General features: G+C 34.8%; 1 protein-coding gene across 2 annotated transcripts in view; it reads right to left on the reverse strand.

Annotated features, from left to right (window-relative positions):
* The window catches only part of LOC150094651 (oxidation resistance protein 1A-like), a 308,638-nt gene that overhangs the window by 87,328 nt on the left and 202,122 nt on the right, over positions 1-19,188 (reverse strand). For both annotated transcript variants that reach the window (XM_090411008.1, XM_090411009.1), the window contains one exon: positions 7,174-7,450. In XM_090411008.1, the coding sequence (XP_090267134.1) occupies positions 7,174-7,450 (277 nt within the window). The remainder of the gene's footprint in view (positions 1-7,173; positions 7,451-19,188) is intronic.

The raw sequence follows: 19,188 nt of genomic DNA on the forward strand, positions 1-19,188 counted from the left end.
GTGATGTGAGGAGCTGAAGGATCTTCCTCAGTCATAGCCAAGTTAGCCGGTTTTGGGCGTGGACAGTAGGGTTTTTTCCCCAGTTTATCCTGGGTTTTTTCATCCTGCAACACAGGCAAACCAGCCTTGAAAACTGTACACTACGGACATAGGATACACCGGGGCATACGGCTGACCACCTTATCCTGTGAACAGTTTGAGGTCCAATGATTAATAAACCTTGACACCACAAGGTAAAAGAGGGAAAGGAAGATGATGAGATGAGATCATCATGCAGTTTCTTTGGTTATCAACAAAGGATGCTAGAAAATAATAACAACTAAGATGCCAAGAAAGACAGTACAACATAGAGAAAATTTTGAGTTGAAATAATACGGATCCAGAATTGACTTAAATTTATTCCTTAAACATATTCTTTTCTACACAAATTTTTCTGCAGCAGACAGGTGTAGCTTGCATCACCCTATTTACTTTGCTAAATCTCTCCATGTTGACATCCATTTCCTCAAATAATTGAAAAAATTTGCAGAGGCAACTGAAACAGATGCCTCTGCAAATTTTATTTTATTATTATTATTATATGACACCTCTAAGGAGTCCAAAGACTCATCGTGGGAGGGCACTTACTCTACAACTCTCCGTCTCCACCACTTACTCCACTAATTACAACAAACCACAACTACCATCATCTACACCAACGCCATCTTCTGTCCACCACCGTCACTAGCATTTACACAGGCAATCACAAACATCCATGCCCACGGCAAGATTTGAACCCACAGGCTTTTGACTGAAGAGCGGATATGCTAACAACTCGACCAACCTGTTATTCCCGATACTATTTTATTCCTTAGGGAATAAAATAGTGGTTTTATTGAGAAGTGCACAGATAACTGCAATTGATATATATATATATATATATACTGATATTTCAACGTGCTTCTTCAGGAATTTTTTCAGTTGATGAAGTAACTGAATGACTGATATTCCTATTATCACTGGTGATTTGAACAGAAGAAACTAATATATGTGCTTCCATTATGTGATACAAAATCTGGCATTCTTCATTTTGAAAGGAAGCAGTGTTTCTGTTTAAATATTCTCTTAACTAGTGAAAGAATGAGCATGGATCTTTTTTTTTTTTCAAGCCACTTCAAGGCCCTCCAAAATAAATGGGATGGTAGTCTCACACTGGGCAACAAAATTCATCTTCCACCTGAAGACAACTGCAATGGACTGCTACTACTACTGTTATTATCTTACAAATCTTTGAATTTTTTATCTTGGCATGTTGGGAAGTGTGTGAATGACATATTCATATCTTTCATCCCATTAATTCTGGTTTCCATTGTGTTTCTTCTTCATATTCAGCATTCTTTGGTACTGTTGGTAATTTCTTTCTTTTGCTAAATGGGTCAAATGTACTTCTTTAATACTATCATTACTGCTTGAACTACTACCATCCTCTGAATTATCATGTTTATGGTTTTGATACTGAATTTTTCCAATTATTCTGTGCCTGAGGAGAGATTTGTTTACCTCCTAATTATCTTTTTTTATTTTTACTTCCTCTAAAGACTAAAAATATACTCTCTTCTTGCATTTGAATGTAAATTTTGCACTCCACATCCTTGATACTGCCTTGGGACTTGGATTGTGGCATAACGATCATCATTTACTGTCTTTGTATCTACAGATTTCACAACTGAAGACTGAAACCACTTTATCAGCATCAGAAATATTTTCAAACAATGTACATAAGTTTTACAGTAGACATAATTTATAGTATCTGTAAATTGTGAGTTCTGACACTAGCTTAATTTGTTTTCTAAGGAAAAGCACTGCCTTTCTACCTCAGTTAGCTGGATATGCCTAAAAAAGTTTCTTACTTTCTCAAAGAAATTCAAAAATAGGTGTTGCCAACCCAAAAGGGTGCATTTTTTTTACTACACTATGTGGTGTGTCTCTCTCTTTACTCTAGATCTCGTGGTCTAAATCTTTAGGACCAGATCTAGACCACCAGTATCACAGCCTTGAAATTTACAAACACAGTCAATGCTTGACTTGCAACCAGGTTCTGTTCTGACAATCTTGTCATAAGTCGAAAAGGCTGTAAGTCAGAAATCACTATATGATGAACCATAAGGAGTTAACAATTAATATCTCCAAAGGTCATACTGGAGGAAGGGGGAGGGAGATTAAGGTGAAAGAAAAGATGGGTAGTAGGTTTCTTTAAAAATTTGTATATGAAGTCCCAGTTAGTCCACACAATTTGCATTTTCTTTTCTACATAAATTTCTTTGCAGCAAGCAGATGCAGCTTGCATCATTGTGTCTACTAAATCTCTCCATGTTGAAGTCCATTTCCTCAAACAACTGAATTGCCTTATTAACTGCAAATTTTTTCACTGTAAACGTTTTTTTGGGTGCAGCTTTGAGAGCTCTTCTGCTGTAGCTTATATGTATTGCTCTGCATATTCATTGTCACCTCCAACTCTAGCCAGCATCACAAATCTTATCACCTGTCTCTGGTAAGGATATATCGAATCCTGTCAGTGAATGAACATATAATACTTTTTCAGCCTGTCACCTCAACTTTATGTGGCATCTACATTCTTTAAACATTGCAATCTTTCCAAAAGTATCTGGTGGATTTCTCACCCTCAGTAACAGCAATAACCTGAGCAAAATTCTTAAATAATATGTCTTGAAGGCAGAACGAACACTCTAGTTCATAGGTTAGAGAAGTGCAGTGTATTCAGTGAAATGATGTCCATCATAAGTATAAAGGGTTGTGAGTCAAGGACTGACTATCCTTTCCTTTTAACCAGGGCTCAACAAATTATGCAAACCACTACTCACTATGCCCAGGACCTTCCTATTTTTTAAATATATCCCAGTAAGTCAACAGGAGTTCCATCAAGTGATCAGTGCTGATGCTGCATCTGTGTTTACTTAAAAATATTTCAATTAGAAAGAATGGGGAACTGGACAATGAGACTTATTTGTGCCTATGGTCCAACAAAAGGTTCTACTAAAGTAGAAGTGGAGGAATTTGTTTGAGGCTTTAGAAAAAGCAACTGACACAATGAAAAAGGAAAAGTTGGTCCTTGTTGGGGATCTAAATAGCAGAGTAGGAAATGATTGTGAGACATACAAAAATATTCCGGGAAAATTTCGAGAAAAGAGCAAAGCTAATAATAATGGCAAACATCTGTTGGATTTCTGCTCAGGACATGGACTGGTTATTACTAACACCATGTTCCAACATAAAAATTTGCACAAATTCACATGGAGAGAAGAGGCAAGGAATAAGAAAAGTCTCATTCACTATGTTATTGTTGATAGTGATGTTTTCAACCTGGTGCAGGACACCAGAGTGTACAGAGGATTTGAAATTGGAAGTGATCACCATTTAGTCTTGAGCAGGATAAAATTGAATTTCATATTGAAAAGAATAACATCTAAGAAAGTTTTAAAGCGAATAAAAGTTGAGCAGCTCTCAGATGTGAACTGTAGACTAAAATACACAAACATGATTGAAGAAAAAAATGAAAGAGTTTGAGAACAGGAACCAAACCTTCGAGATTCAGTGGCAAACTCTGAAGAAAACATTGATTGATTCTGTCAGAAAGGCATGTGGTGAGGTTGTCTGCAAGGATAAAAAAATCAGAACTCCCTGGTGGACACAGGAAGTTCAAGAGGCAGTGAAGGAAAAGAAGAAACCATATCAAAAGTTCCTGTCAAATAAGTCAGCTTGTGCTCTTAGAGAATACAGAGACAAATGTAAGAAAGCAAAACATTGTGTAAAACTAGCTAAACAAAAGTCATGGGAGGACTTTGGCAAGAACATGGAAAATAAATATCAAAAAGGTGGTAAGATATTCTGGAGGTTGTTGAAGAAGCTTAGGAATGGAGGAAAGAGTGTGTAAAAGGAGTTAGAGATGATAAAGGTGACATGAAAATGGGAGAAAAAGATATTCTTGAAGTATGGAGTAATTACTTTGAAAAACTGCTAAATGAAACAAGCAGTGATGACAGCACAGTGATAAAAAACATTGACCAGGCATGCAGTCAGGAATACATATCCATACTTGAAGTAGAAAAAGCCATCAAAGGCTTGAAATGTGGAAAGGCAGCAGGAGTAGCTGATATTCAACCAGAAATGCTGAAGTATAGTGGTATAAGAGTCTTACAGTGGCTGCACTGCATAGTTCAGAAAGCCTGGACAGAGAGACGAATTCCTGATGATTGGAGTAGAGCTCTAATAGTACCTATATATAAAAAGGGAAATAAAACCGAATGAGAATAAGAGGTACAGGGTGTTCGGGATAAATTTGACAGTTTCGTAAGGAAAAAGAAAATCTTCTTTGTATCTATTAAATTTAATGAATTGACAAAAAAACATTACAGGCAGAGTTAATTACAATACTATCAACAAGATTTACTCAAAATAACCACCATTAGCATCGATCACAGCTTCAATTCTGCTTCGGAACCTCGAACAAGCTGATGCTACAGTCTCCCTGGGAAGGGCCGCAAAAACTGTTTTAATTTTATCCATTAACTGGGCTTTTGTATTACTGGAAGTGCGATTGGTGTCTTTTTCAACTGCACCCCATACAAAATAATCCATGGAGTTAAGGTCTGGGGAGTTTGGAGGCCAAACATTTGGACTGGTGAAGTCGTAGAAATTTTCAGACAACCATTTTTGACTTTTCCCAGAGGTGTGGCAAGGGGCCGAATCCTGCTGCCATACATACGGCCTACCATTGGCTACCCTTGTTATCCAGGGCTTGATTACAGTTAGCAACTCCACGAACAAAGCCCGAATTCCAATGCCAGGGTTCTTCAACACCTGTTCCTGCAGATTTGCGAGGAATTCTGCTGTACGAACGCAATCAGATCGTCTGCTAGGGATCTTTCTTCTTGCTACATCCTCGTAGTCACCATTGCAAGTCTCTAGTTCATGCCCGATTGTTTTTACTGTATTCAGGGAGCATTGGGCAGCAGTCGTAATATCCTTATTTTGATGGCGGGCACGAATCATCATGATACAAGTTATTCTCTTCCATGATTCAGGTGGGTTCCAGCTATCCATCCTTTCTGACATCTTGTATATGAATGAAGAAGGGTCCAAACTTTTAAATGAAGAGAAGTGTGTGTTAATACATGTAACTTACGGAAAAATATAATTAATTATAAATATGTCAAATTTATCCCGAACACCCTGTATATCCCTACTGAGTGTTCCTGGCAAGATATATGCAAGTATACTTGAAAAATGGTTGAGAAGAATTGTGGAAGAAAAGCTTGGTGAAGAACAAGCTGGATTCAGGCCAAATAGAGTTTGTCAGGATCAGATCTTCACTTTAGGACAAATAGTGGAGAAATCATAGGAATATAACAAACATCTGTATTTAAGTTTTGTTGATTTGGAAAAGACATATGACAAGGTGCTAAGAGAGAGAAGCTATTCAATACACTGCAGTTATATGGTGTCAATGGGACATTATATCAAGCAATACTTAGTCTTTATTTGAGTTGTAAGTCAGCAGTTAGAATTGAAGGAAGTACAGGAAGATGGTTTAATGTTAAATCAGGTGTCAGACACCTGATTTAATCTACATTATCCCCTCTGTTATTCATTATCTATATGGATCACATTATGAAGGAAAGTAGTATTAAACCTGATATCAAAATTGGAGATGTTAATGTCAGCTCCTTGCTTTATGAGGATGATGTTATACTTCTGAATAAATCCGCTACAAGTCTGCAAGATTCTCTGACTAAATTGAATAACTGTTGTAATAGATATGGTATGAAGGTTAGCATTAAAAAGGCAAAGACAATGAAAACAGGTAGAATTGTTGAAAATGTCAACTGTGTTGTGAACGGGGGAAACTGTAGAACAAGTAAAACATTTCAGCTACTTAGGCATGATTTTTACTGAAGATGGTAAATTAAATATAGAAATAGACAACAGAATCAGTAAAGCTGGTATGGTGGGAAGTCAATTGAATAAATTCATATGGAATAAGAGAGAAATTAGTCGTAACACTAAATTAGCTGTATACAAGACAGTGTTCAAACCAGTTTTAACTTATGGATCTGAGAGCTGGGTCAGAAGTAAAACACTTGACCAAAGACTAGAGACCGCAGATATGAGAGTCCTGAGAAAGATTATAGGTGTGAACAGATGGCATCAATGGCAATATCATATTAAAAACGAGGATATTAGGAAAGAACTTGACATTGTCAGCATCCAGGAATGCGTTAGCAGAGCTAATCTCAGGTGGTATGGTCACTTCAATAGAATGGGCGAGGAAAACGACCCAGAGGAAGACCAAGATGTAGGTGGAATGATATGGTAAAAATCGATAGAAATATAAGATCTAATAATGTTGGAGTCTTGACAAGTAACAGACTGATTTGGAAGAAAATTGTAGATAGGAAGTTAGTAATGATATAATTTTTTTCATGTAGTACTATCATATCCTGTAAACCCCTTGACGGTACATGGCAGGAATTTAATGATGAAGGGTTTTTTTTTTTTTTTTTTTTTTTTTTTGTTCATTAAATAAAAATATTCTATTTTGTCTAATCTGTAGCAGTGCCAGCTGGAAAAATGTATTCGCCAGGTGCAAGTAGGCAAGCATATTTGTTGAGCCCTGCTATTCGTTACCAACCCCAAAAATCCAAATAATGATATGAGAAAAAAAAGTGCAAAATTTCGGGAGAGATGGGGAACTGACGGCTACTCAGGATGCTTTTACATATACACAATGTGACAAAAGCCTAGATCTTGACTGTAGTTCAACACCAATAATTTAAATATCTGAATGTTCTGTATATTTTGCATAATTAACAATTGCTCCCAGAGCTGAATAAGGAGAGAATATATTATCTCATACAGTCAACTCTTGTTATAGCAAATACTATCAATAACAAACTCAAAACAAACATTATAACAAATAACCAAAAATTGCTGACCAAAATCCCTCCAAAACCAATGATTCTAAAGGAAATTCATAAACCATTCCCAAGGACCCTAAGTTTGCTAGAGTGAGAATCAACTGTATATTCTCTTAGCAATTTAGAACCTATGATGTATATAATTATAAACTCTTAATGTTAATCTAATAACTACAATGTAAAAGTATTAAAAACTTACCTCAGTCTCAACTTGTATTTCTTCAGAATTTTCTACTTTTGTTTTTTTCCTTCTCCTTTTCCACGGTAACTGCCATGATAACTGTTGATTTTTAGATAAACCAGTATTAGCTACTTCATTTCCTCTCATAAGGTCTTCTTCATAATCTTCATCTTCACTTTCTTTTTCCTCTTCAGAAGTAATTGGATCAAATCCAAGATCATGTGGGTCACTTTCATCAATATCACCATAGGTATGTGGTGTCCATCGTTGTAGAAAGTGATAAAGCTCATCTACTCTACAATGAACATACTCAGCATTAAAAATAAAAATCTATTACTCATTATCCATGACAGATTATAGAGCTTAAGAAATTATACATAACAATTTGAATTAAAGCTGCAAATGATGCTGGATATAAATGCACTCAAATGAAATAAATCATTATTAACTTAAGTTAGACCAAACAATCGGTGAAATGATTCAAAAGGGAAGAAGTAACAGTGATTTTTTTAATACTCTTATTATTAACAGTAATCATCATAAGAAGTTGCATTCAAACAGCTCAGTATCATACTGTACCTTAAACTTCAGACTGTTCAAAACACCATTCAGCAAAGCATTCTACATGCCCACAACTATCCATATAAAACCTACTCCCACTCCCTTGCTTATCACACTTTTATACAACTTCTATAGATGATTGATGTGGGACAGTCACTTCTACTGTCATTTCCTATCAACCTCCATCCATCATGAAATTGCAAATACCACCTGAAGACATTCGATCGGTTCAGAGTCTCATTCCCATATACCTTTTGTACCATTTCTAGAGTTTCTGCAGCAGAAAGACTCAGTTTGAAATCAAATTTAATCAATTCTCTATTCACTTATCATATCCATGACATATAAAAACACTTGACACTTCACATCATAACTTGCACACTACTGAATCATAAACTAGCCTCACTTTCTGGGAATGTAGACAATAGTTGTATTACTTAGCATGTTTGTCAATATCACTCTAGTACTATACATTTAACAAATCAAGTCCTAAAACTTATGGACCACACTGTGCATGTAAGGTTAATATTGAATTAAATGAATGCATTGATTTGATTAAAAATTTATTTATTGGAAATAATAACTGTAATTTAACATAATGTGGACTCATTTTTCTAGCTTCATGACAAATAAAAGGCAGAAGTGTGATGAGTGGTGTGAGCATAAGTGGAGTGAAAAAATACTATAATATTCCTGTTTTTTTTTTATTGTTTTTTTATTAACTCAATAGCAGATATTTATAAAGTATTTTCAATAGAAAGAAAAATATTTAAAAGTTATCAATTGTTATAACAATGAAAAAAGAACAACTGTTGGATGAAGAAGATACATCAGGTTGACTTATTAATGACTGTTTTTTTTTTGTTTGTTTTTGTAATTATTCATATGAAAAGATTTAATAATAAAGTTCTGAACCTCAAAGGAGATAAAAAAAAAACGATAGAATAAAATAAAGATAATTGGTTTACATTATTTCTTTTAAGGTTACATGGTGATCAGCATTCATATTTACGAATTTAGGGACACAAAACACCCGTGTTGAAATGATTATTTTAATAAGTATTAATAAAATAACACTTGATGTTTCGACCCCTGTATTGAGGTCATCATCAGAAGGATAGATGTGTATAGGGAACCAAGCTACACGCTCTTGTAATCTATACCGATAAATTAAAAATCTAAGCTGTTAATTAATCTTTTTCTTAGCCTGACCTCTAGCAATAATTAAATAAAATAATAAAAATTTAATAAAAAATTAAAAAATTGTTTGATATTTGATAGATGATATTCGACCAGAAATGCTGTGGTATAAAAGTCTTACAGTGGCTACACTGCAAAGTTCAGAAAGCCTGGACAGAGGGACAAATTCCCGATGATTGGAGTAGAGCTCTAATAGCACCCATATATAAAAAGGGAAATAAAACTGAATGTGAGAATTACAGAGGTATTTCCCTACTCAGTGTTCCTGGCAAGTACATTTGAGAAATGTTTGAGAAAAATTGTGGAAGAAAAGCTTGGTGAAGAACAAGCTGGATTCAGGCCAAATAGAGGCTATCAGGATCAGATCTTCACTTTATGACAAATAGTTGAGAAAGCATGGGAATATAATAAAGATCTCTTTTTAAGTTTTGTCGATTTGGAAAAGGCATATGACAATGTGCCAAGAGAGAAACTATTCAATAAACTGCAGTTATATGGTGTCAATGAGACATTATATCAAGCAATACTTAGTCTTTATTTGAGTTGTAAGTCAGCAGTTAGAATTGAAGGAAGTACAGGAAGATGGTTTAATGTTAAATCAGGTGTCAGACACCTGATTTAATGTACATTATCTCCTCTGTTATTCATTATCTATATGGATCACATTATGAAGGAAAGTAGTATTAAACCTGATATCAAAATTGGAGATGTTAATGTCAGCTCCTTGCTTTATGAGGATGATGTTATACTTCTGAATAAATCCACTACAAGTCTGCAAGATTCTCTGACTAAATTGAAAAACTGTTGTAATAGGTATGGTATGAAGGTCAGCGATAACAAGAAATAGGCAGAATCATTGAAAATGTCAACTGCATTGTGAATGGAGAACCTATGGAACTAGTAAAACATTTCAGCTAATTATGCACGATTTTTAGTGAAGATGGTAAATTTAATATGGAAATAGAGAACGGAATCAACAAAGCTGGTATGGTAGGAAGTCAACTAAATAAATTCATATTTAATAAGAGAGAAATTAGTCGGAACACTAAATTAGCTGTATACAAGACAGTGTTCAAACTAGTTTTAACTTATGGATCTGAGCGCTGGGTGAGAAGTAAAACACTTGACCAAAGACTACAGACCGCAGATATGAGGGTCCTGAGAAAGATTATAGGCATGAAGAGATGGCATAAATGGCAATATCATATTAAAAATGAGAATATTAGGAAAGAACTTCATATTGTCAGCATCCAGGAATGCGTTAGCAGAGCTAATCTCAGATGGTATGGTCACTTAAACAGAATGGGCAAGGAAAGATTAGCAAAACAGGTGTTCTCTGCCAGGTTGGCTGGAAAACGATCCAGAGGAAGACCAAGATATAGGTGGATTGATACGGTACAAAATGCCTTAGATGATAGAAATATAAGATCTGATAATGTTGGAGTCTTGACAAGTAACAGACTGATTTGGAGGAAAATTGCAGATAGGAAGTTAGTAATGATATAAATTTTTCATGTAGTACTATCATCTCCTGTACACCCCTTGAGGGTACATGTCAGGAATTTGATGATGAATAACAAAAAACTACAATAAACTCTGCTAAAGTCCTCATGTAGTAAGATTCTTCTGAATTTGTACAGTTCAGATTGTTATACTATGATTTTCTTCAGGACTTGTGCAGTTCAAGTTGCTATTGAATGTTAAGGCGAAATAAAAAAAAAAAAAAAAACACTTCACCAAGTTTTCTTGTAGTGGGATTTTCTTTGGCTTGTTCTGGTAGCTATAAAGGCTGCAAATGGACTTTATAGCAAAAGGTTGCTATAAAGGTCCTCCACATTCTTGGAATGGTTAGGCTATCATTTTTATTCAGATTTGGATTATGTTTGAGCTCACATGCTTCTTTAAATTTCTCCTCAAACCAGGTTTTGGTGCAGTATAGGGACTTGGTATTTTTCCAATCAATTCTGTGGTATGTTTGGAGTGTATGGTCAGAAAGGCCAGTTTTTCCAAAATGGAGGTATTTAATGTGTAATTTGCGTCTGTCCTTCCTAATTGGGATGGTTCACCCTGTTTCCCCTAGGTATGGTAAGTTACATGTGCATTGTATTTTGTATACCCCTGGGTGGGCTAGGTGTGAAAGAGGATCTTTGGAAGAACTGAGTAGGTGTCTTAATTTTGTCGGGGGTTTAAAGGTAGTTTTGATTCATGACTTATTTTTCACGGTATTAACAACACCACACACTTTTATCAAAGAGATATTTTATTAACACTTATATTTCACTGATTTTCAACTCAGCATCATCAGAGCACAACACACTTGTACATGCAACAGTGAGTGAGTGAAAGAATATAATTGCAAAAGACAAAAGATCTAAAGTCCTATTTTTGGCACCCTCTAATGAAAAGGAAAAAAAAAAAAGCTATGCAAGAGTTTTTCTTAGGATAACAATCTCCCATTTTTGGTAAATTAATGCAACCATATTTGTTAAGGTTGGGAGAATTCTTCAAAGCCATTGCTGACTCAAAAAATAATCTTTCAGATCTATAAAGACTTCTAAATAGCACATTCGTTTTCCTCCATCTAATCCTGTGTGGAGGAGTGTCCAAAGCGTGGTCTGCCAGTCCTGACTTGGCATAGTAATAGTAGCGAATGTATCGTTCATGTTCTTCCAGGCAGATGTTCACTGATCTTTCTGTTTGCCCATAATAGACCAAGTCACAGTCACAAATAACTTCATACACTCCTGGGTGTGCTAAAGGGTGAAGTTTATTCTTAGGTGAGCAGATCAGAGTTGCCAACTTGACATGAGGTTTGAAAGTGGTGTGAAGGCCATGTTTCAACAATACTCTTGCTATCTTTTTTGATGTACCTCTGATATAGGAAATAGAAATGGTCATATTCTATTCTTGTGTATTAGGGGAGTATAGAGTAATGGGCCAATGTAATATTTTATCTATTTTGTAGGGATTGTAGCCGTTGGCTAAGAACGTATGACACAGATATTGGAGTTCTGTGGTCAGAGCTGTATTGTTAGAACAAATGGCTCTGTGTGTAAGTGTTTTTAAAATGCCGTACTGTTGGAATGGATGATGATGTGATTGTTTATGTAGGTATCTTCCTGTGCGTGTAGGCTTTCTGTAAATAGAAAAAGACAGTGACCCATCTGAAGGGCGGGTGACTAATGTGTCAAGAAATCGTAACCGGTTATTTGATTCTTTTTCTACTATGAAGTGGATTTTGGGGTGTTGGCTGTTTAGGTAGGTGACAAATGCATCCAAAGTGTCTTGTCCATGGGGCCAGATGGCAAACACATCATCTACATAGCGTAACCATACTTGTGGTTTGTATGTAGCTGTGGTAAGTAATTTGTTTTCAAAGTGTTCCATGTAAAAGTTTGCTAACGGGGGAAGAGAGGAGGAACCCATAGCAGTACCATTAATCTGTTTGTAGAATTTTCCTCCCCATGTAAGTAACCTGCATTCATGGTAAATTTAAATAATTCAAAAATATCAGGGAGAAATTTAGACTTGATTAAATCAAGAGTGTCTATAAGTGCTACATTAGTAAATAAGGAGGTGACATCGAAACTAACCATTATGTCTGAATCTTTTAGGATAGATTTTTAACCCAGTGTTTTGAAATGGACTGAATTTTTTTTTACAAAAGTAGAGGAGTTGCGAGTAAGGGGGGGGGGGGCAAGCGACTTGGCTAAATGCCGGGCCAGTTTATATGTGGGACTATCTATGCCAGAGGTGTTCAACCCATCGATCACGGAGCGATTTTTGGTCGATCTCTTGTGTATTCCTCCTTACTTACAAATTTAATTGAAACTGAAAACATAATATTTTATTTATCATTATTTTGTATTATTTTTAATTCACTTTAAGTGTATTGCTATTGTTTATTTATTTTTCCGTTAAAATTGTCAAATCAGTAATTTTCTTATAAATCAGGGTAAATGAATTAATTTGGATCAATGGAAGTCAAACAGCGAGCCGAGTGAATATGATTATAAGCAAAGTGTAAAAACTCGATTGTAGCTTAAATATTCCAAAGTATATTACATCGATTTTATACTTAGGTTAAGTCCCATGTGAATATTGTAAAAAAAATCAATTTTGTTTGTCTCGGTATAGTTTGTATTAGATGTTTTTGTAAATAACTCTTTTGAAGCTAACTGTATATACTGCTTTAATAAGAATATGTTAGAGTGTTAAAAACAAAGGCAATGTTTTTGTAGCCAAAGCTGTACATGGCAGCATTAGAAAGATTGTTATTGAAACATGTATGTATGAGAAAGACTTGCAGGCTCTAAGTGTAAACATCTCCAAAGTCAGTCAGAAAGAGTTCCAACAACTTTCCAATGGCCGGCAAATTACAATCAAAAGAAAGCGGAGGAGAACCAAAGGTGTGTCGCCGTAAGATGAAAGACTCATATCGATTCTTTGGGGGTTGCCAAACTTCATGTGAGGTCTCAGAGGAGGCCTAATAAAAAGGGACTGAAGCAAGCAGAAGGGGTCCCGGTTCCAGAATTGCTGTCAGAGAGGAGGCCGCCTGATCCCGAGTCGCTGTCAGAGAGACTGCCTAGATCCACTTTGCTTGAGAGAGGAGTTTCCCGCTTCCAGAAAGGAGTTTCTCGGTTCGAGACGTCGCTAGAGAGAGAGACTACTTCTTGGCCACAGACAAAGTTTCAGATTGCCAAAAGAAAGAGTTCCAATTGCCGGAGAAAAGTTTCCAGGCCAGAGAGGGATCCAGTTAACAGTTGGCGGCAGTTCTAGCTGTTGAAAAGGCAGAAAAAGAAGGCAGTCGTCCAGGCATTTTCGGTGAGCCCAAGCAGAGGAGAAAAGGTAAGGTAAATTTCCCGAAGCACCTTCGCTCGTAAGTTTTTCTTTCCGCTGAGGGAGAGTAACCTTTTGCCAGAGCTGAATGAGTCCACAGCCCGCTATGTTCCCAATGAGATACAGCTGAGCCAAAATTTTCTTAAGAAGATCTGAGACTAAAGAATTGCCACAGAACTTTTGTAAGTTCAAAACTTTTATATAATTCCTGTTATAGTTGATACAAGAAAGACTTTTAAGATATGTTTAATAGTGTTAAGAAATGTCCATAAGAGAATCAATTGGCATGTTAGAGGTCGATATCAAATGTGTAAAGATAACTTAACACAGATTTAGGTAACCTCTTTACGAGTAAGCTTAGAGATTAATAAGTAAAAATTTGTAAACTGAGAGTAGGTAACCTTATGTGTTAAAGAAAGAAGTTTCTTATTTTTGCTGAAGAGTTTTTATAGATGGATCGAGAACGCAATCTTCCTAACGTTAAAATTGTGTATATTTCATAGTAATGTAAATAATTGTCATTTGACTTTCTTGTTAAAAGAGTGCTGCCTTTTTGTTTATTTACAAACTGCACTATTTCTAAAATAAATCAGACTTGTTGAGCAGGAATCTAAGTGAGTTAGCCAAAGCACGAAATTAAGAAAAAGAATAGACCACGACTGTTTGTGAAAGTTTTAATGTAGGAATTTGTGTTAGAGAAAGAGAGAGAGAAATCTACCAGCCATATATTTGAGTTATTTTTGCTAATCAAAGATATTAGTGACACAGTCTCATTTTAAATAAATTTTCTAATATCTTAGGCATAAAACTCATAATGCAAAAGGTAGATAAACATAGCACGTAATAAGATAAACAAGAGCGATTCTGAGAGAGAGAAAGCGCACACAGCAAATTAGAATAACAGAGAATAAAGTATAGAGTAAAAGACATCACAAGTAATTAATAGAAATTACAAGTAAACAAAGTTAAATAATAATAAAAATTTACAATGCTGCAGTAACGACTGGATAGCAAAAGTAGACGTATAACAAAAGCGCATCGTATGTGTTTCGTTTAATTTGAGGATAATCATGAGTGTATCAAAGACATATCATTTTCACAAGGCATGGGAAATGGATTTTTTCTTTACAACGGTAAATGGAAAGTGTTGTTGTTTGATTTATAATTCATCTATAGCAATTCCAAAAAAAGGTAATATTGAGAGACATTTTCGATCGCTACATGCAAAATATGAAGATTTATCCAAAATACGTAAATCAAAAATTATAAATTTAAAGGCAGGACTTTCTGGACAACAAAATATGATTTCAAAAGTAATAAATAAACCAAAATCAGTCACTATTGCATCTTTGAAAGTGTGTCATTTATTAGCAAAAGCAAAAAAGCCTTTTACTGATAGAGAGTTAAAAGAATTGCTTCTTGCAGCAGCAGAATCTTTATTTTCTGATTTTAAAAATAAAAATGAAATCATTTCAAATGTTAAAGATTTACAACTTTCCAGAACAACGGTTATGAGAAGAGTTGAAATTTTAAGTGTCGATCTGAATACTCAGTTAATGTCAGACATTCATCAGTGTGTTGCGTTTTCATAACAATTTGATGAATCAAACGACTTCACTGATATTGCTCGGTTAATGGTATTTATACGCATGGTATTTCAAAATTATTCAAGTAAAGAAGAACTTTTGAAAATTATACCATTATTGGGAAGGACTAGGGGAGAAGACATTTTTTTCAGCATTTGATGAATTTGTGAAATCACACAAACTTCCACTTTTTAAACTTGTGTCTATTACTACTGATGGTGTTCCTGCAATGATAGGTAATAAATCAGGCTTCATTTCATTATGTAAAAACGATGACAAATATCCAGATTTTTTAACGTACCACTGTATTATTCACCAACAAGTACTGTGTAGTAAAAGATTAAACACAAAAGATGTTTTGGATATTACATTTAAAACTGTAAATTCTGTTCGAGGAAAAGACCTGCAACAGCGGTTATTTAAATTACAGGCAGATGGCTCAGCAGAAGTCAATTTTTTGAAAGATTTCTTGTATTAATTAATGATAAAAATTTTTTTCTTGATGAAAAAGGAGATATTTATCCACAATTGAATGATAAAAGATGGTTGTTACACTTATCATTTTTAGTAGATTTCTGTAAGAAATTAAGCAATTTAAATTTAGAGGTACAAGATACAGATAAAAATTTAATTGACATGTTAAGTTCAATAAAAACCTTCCAACAATACTTGCTTTTATTAAAGAAAAATATAAATGACTGTGAATGGGACATCGCCCATATTTATTAAAATTTTTTGAACAAAATCAAGAAATGCTTCACTATGATTTAAAAGAATTTATTCGTGAAATAGAATTAGTTGAGGAAGAAATAAATTCAAGATTTAAAGATTTTAATAAAACTGAAATGATTGTATCTTTCATCAATAATCCATTTCAAGAAAACTTGAACATAACAGAAATTTCAAATAAAATTAGTGGGCTGTTTGATATAAAACAAGCTAAAGCAGAACTTGAGATAATAAACATTCAGAATAGTTTACATTTAAAATCAATAAACAATGAAGTCATTTGGTAGTATGCACATGAAAAATTCTCAATATTAACTGATATTGCACAAAAAATTCTGTCGTGTTTCGGATCGACATACTTGTCAAAATCCGCTTTTTCAAATATGAATGTCATAAAAAATCAATTAAGAAACCAAATTACAAATGATCATTTGGATAATTGTCTGCAATTGGCCACTTCTTCATATCAACTTGACTATGAAAATATTGTGAGGTCCAAACAATGCTAAATTTCACACGAACTTTTTTTTTTCTTTTTTAATCAACCAGCATTTCCTGTAACTTGTGAGTTTGTAATCAATCTGTTGTTTTTTCTAACTTGGGTTTTCCAAAATAGAGAAATGAAGATTTTATTCCAATATATATATATATATATATATTTTTTTTTTTTTTGTTGTATTAAAATAATTAAAAGTGATAAATAAATTTTTAAATACATGAATAAAGTTTTTATTTGTGTATTTTTTTTTAGTTGTTTATTTGTGCATAATCAGATATCAGGTTGGGGAACATGATCTATATAAGAGAGTAGATCACCGAATAACGTTTTATAGAAAAGCAGCCTGCGTAGTAAAAAAGGTTGAACACCACTGATCTATGCTATTGACTATGAGGCGTAGGGGGATATTAGTTTTGTGGATTTTTGGTAATCCATAAATACAGGATGGTTTAACATGAATTAGTTTTATTTTCCTGATGATTTCTTTGGGCCATGATGTCACTTTTTTCAGTAATTTTCAGATTTTTCTTTTGAGACATCATAAGGTTTCAATGTATAATTTGATACGTGGAACTGTCACATAGGAGATCTTTAATTTTTCTGTTATACTTTTCTTGATTCATGATAACTGTTGCATTTCCTTTATCGGCTTTTGTAATAATAATATTTTTATTATTATATAACTTTTTAGGGCAGTTATTTGCTTACGTGGCATATTGCTTTTTGGAGGCTTAGTCTTGTTTATAATACTTGCTATGTCTAGTCGCACGTTATTGGCCATAGCCGGCGGAAGATCATGGATACCCCGTTCTACTTTCATTTCTCGACACATTAGTCACCCGCCCTTCGAATGGATCACTATCTTTTTCTATTTACAAAAAGCCTACACATACACACACAGGAAGATACCTACATAAACAATCACATCATCATCCAGTCCAACAGTACATCATTTTAAAAACACTTACACACAGAATCAGAGCCATTTGTTCTAACGATACAGCTCCGACCACAGAACTCCAATATCTGCGCCATACGTTCTTAGCCAACGGCTACAATCCCTACAAAACAGATAAAATACTACATTGGCCCATTACTCTGTACTCCCCTAATACACAAGAATAGAACATGACCATTTCTATTTCCTATATCAGAGGTACATCGAAAAAGATAGCAAGAGTATTGTTGAAACATGGCCTTCACACCACTTTCAAACCTCATGTCAAGTTGGCAACTCTGATCCGCTCACCTAAGAATAAACTTCACCCTTTAGCACACCCAGGAGTGTATGAAGTTATTTGTGACTGTGACTTGGTCTATTATGGGCAAACAGAAAGATCAGTGAACATCTGCCTGGAAGAACATGAAAGATACATTCGCTACTATTACTATGCCAAGTCAGGACTGGCAGACCACGCTTTGAACACTCCTTCACACAGGATTAGATGGAGGAAAACGAATGTGCTATTTAGGAGTCTTTATAGATCTGAAAGATTATTTTTTGAGTCAGCAATGGCTTTGAAGAATTCTCCCAACCTTAACAAATATGGTTGCATTAATTAAAACAAAAATTTGGGAGATTGTTATCCTAAGAAAAACTCCTGCATAGCTTTTTTTTTTTTTCGTTAGAGGGCGCCAAAAATAGGACTTTAGATCTTTTGTCTTTTGCAATTATATTCTTTCACTCACTCACTGTTGCATGTACAAGTGTGTTGTGCTCTGATGATGCTGAGTTGAAAATCAGCAAAATATAAGCGTTAATAAAACATCTTTGATAAAAGTGTGTGGTGTTGTTAATACTGTGAAAAATAAGTCATGAATAACCATCAACACCTAAGCTTATCTGTTAGATAGGTGGTTTTGATGTTGTATTTGTGTAGAGTTCTATTTTTTTGGAAATGCCTCTAACATAAGGTATGGCAATAGCATTCTTGAAATCTTTTTTTGCATTACTAGTATCTCTGTGGAGGATCTTGCAAATAGTTTTTTTACTGTATCCATTGTTTATAAATATATGGTTGATGATCTTGTATTCCTGGTTTAGAGCTTGTTCATTTGAACAAATAGTTTGAGCTCTGTGTTTAAGGGGGCTTATGACACCTAGTTTTTGTGTTGGGTGGTGATAAGAATTTTTGTATATGTACTGGCCAGTGTGTGTAGGTTTGCGGTAGCTGAGAAGGAGAGAGAGCCTGAGGGAAGATGTTTGTATAGAAATGGAAGAGAGTTGTTTTATTCTATTTCAATGGTGAATTGGATACGTTTGTGTTGCTTGTTCAGGTGGCTAAGGAATGTATTTAGTACTTCGTGGCCGTGGGACCAAACGGCGAAAATATCGTCGACGTATCTGAGCTAAATTTTGGGCTTTAGGTAAGCTGACTCTAGAGCTCGTTGCTAAAAATCATCCATATAAAAGTTAGCTATAGGGGGGGTGAGCCTATGGCTGTACCCTGTGTTTGTAGGTAAAAATAGTATTGCCACACGAAATATCCGGAGCCGAGTACGTGGGCAAAGAGGGCCGTGATGTCGTGTGGAAATATGTTCTGTAGGAGCAAGATCGTGTCATGGATTAGGACATTGGTGAAAAGGGAAGTTATGTCAAAGCTGATTAATAAATCTTGG

This window comes from Typopeltis vanoorti, chromosome 21 (genome assembly GCF_054136105.1).
Source record: "Typopeltis vanoorti isolate ZY-2024b chromosome 21, IOZ_Tvanoo_1.0, whole genome shotgun sequence".
NCBI classification, from domain to species: Eukaryota; Metazoa; Arthropoda; class Arachnida; order Uropygi; family Thelyphonidae; genus Typopeltis; species Typopeltis vanoorti.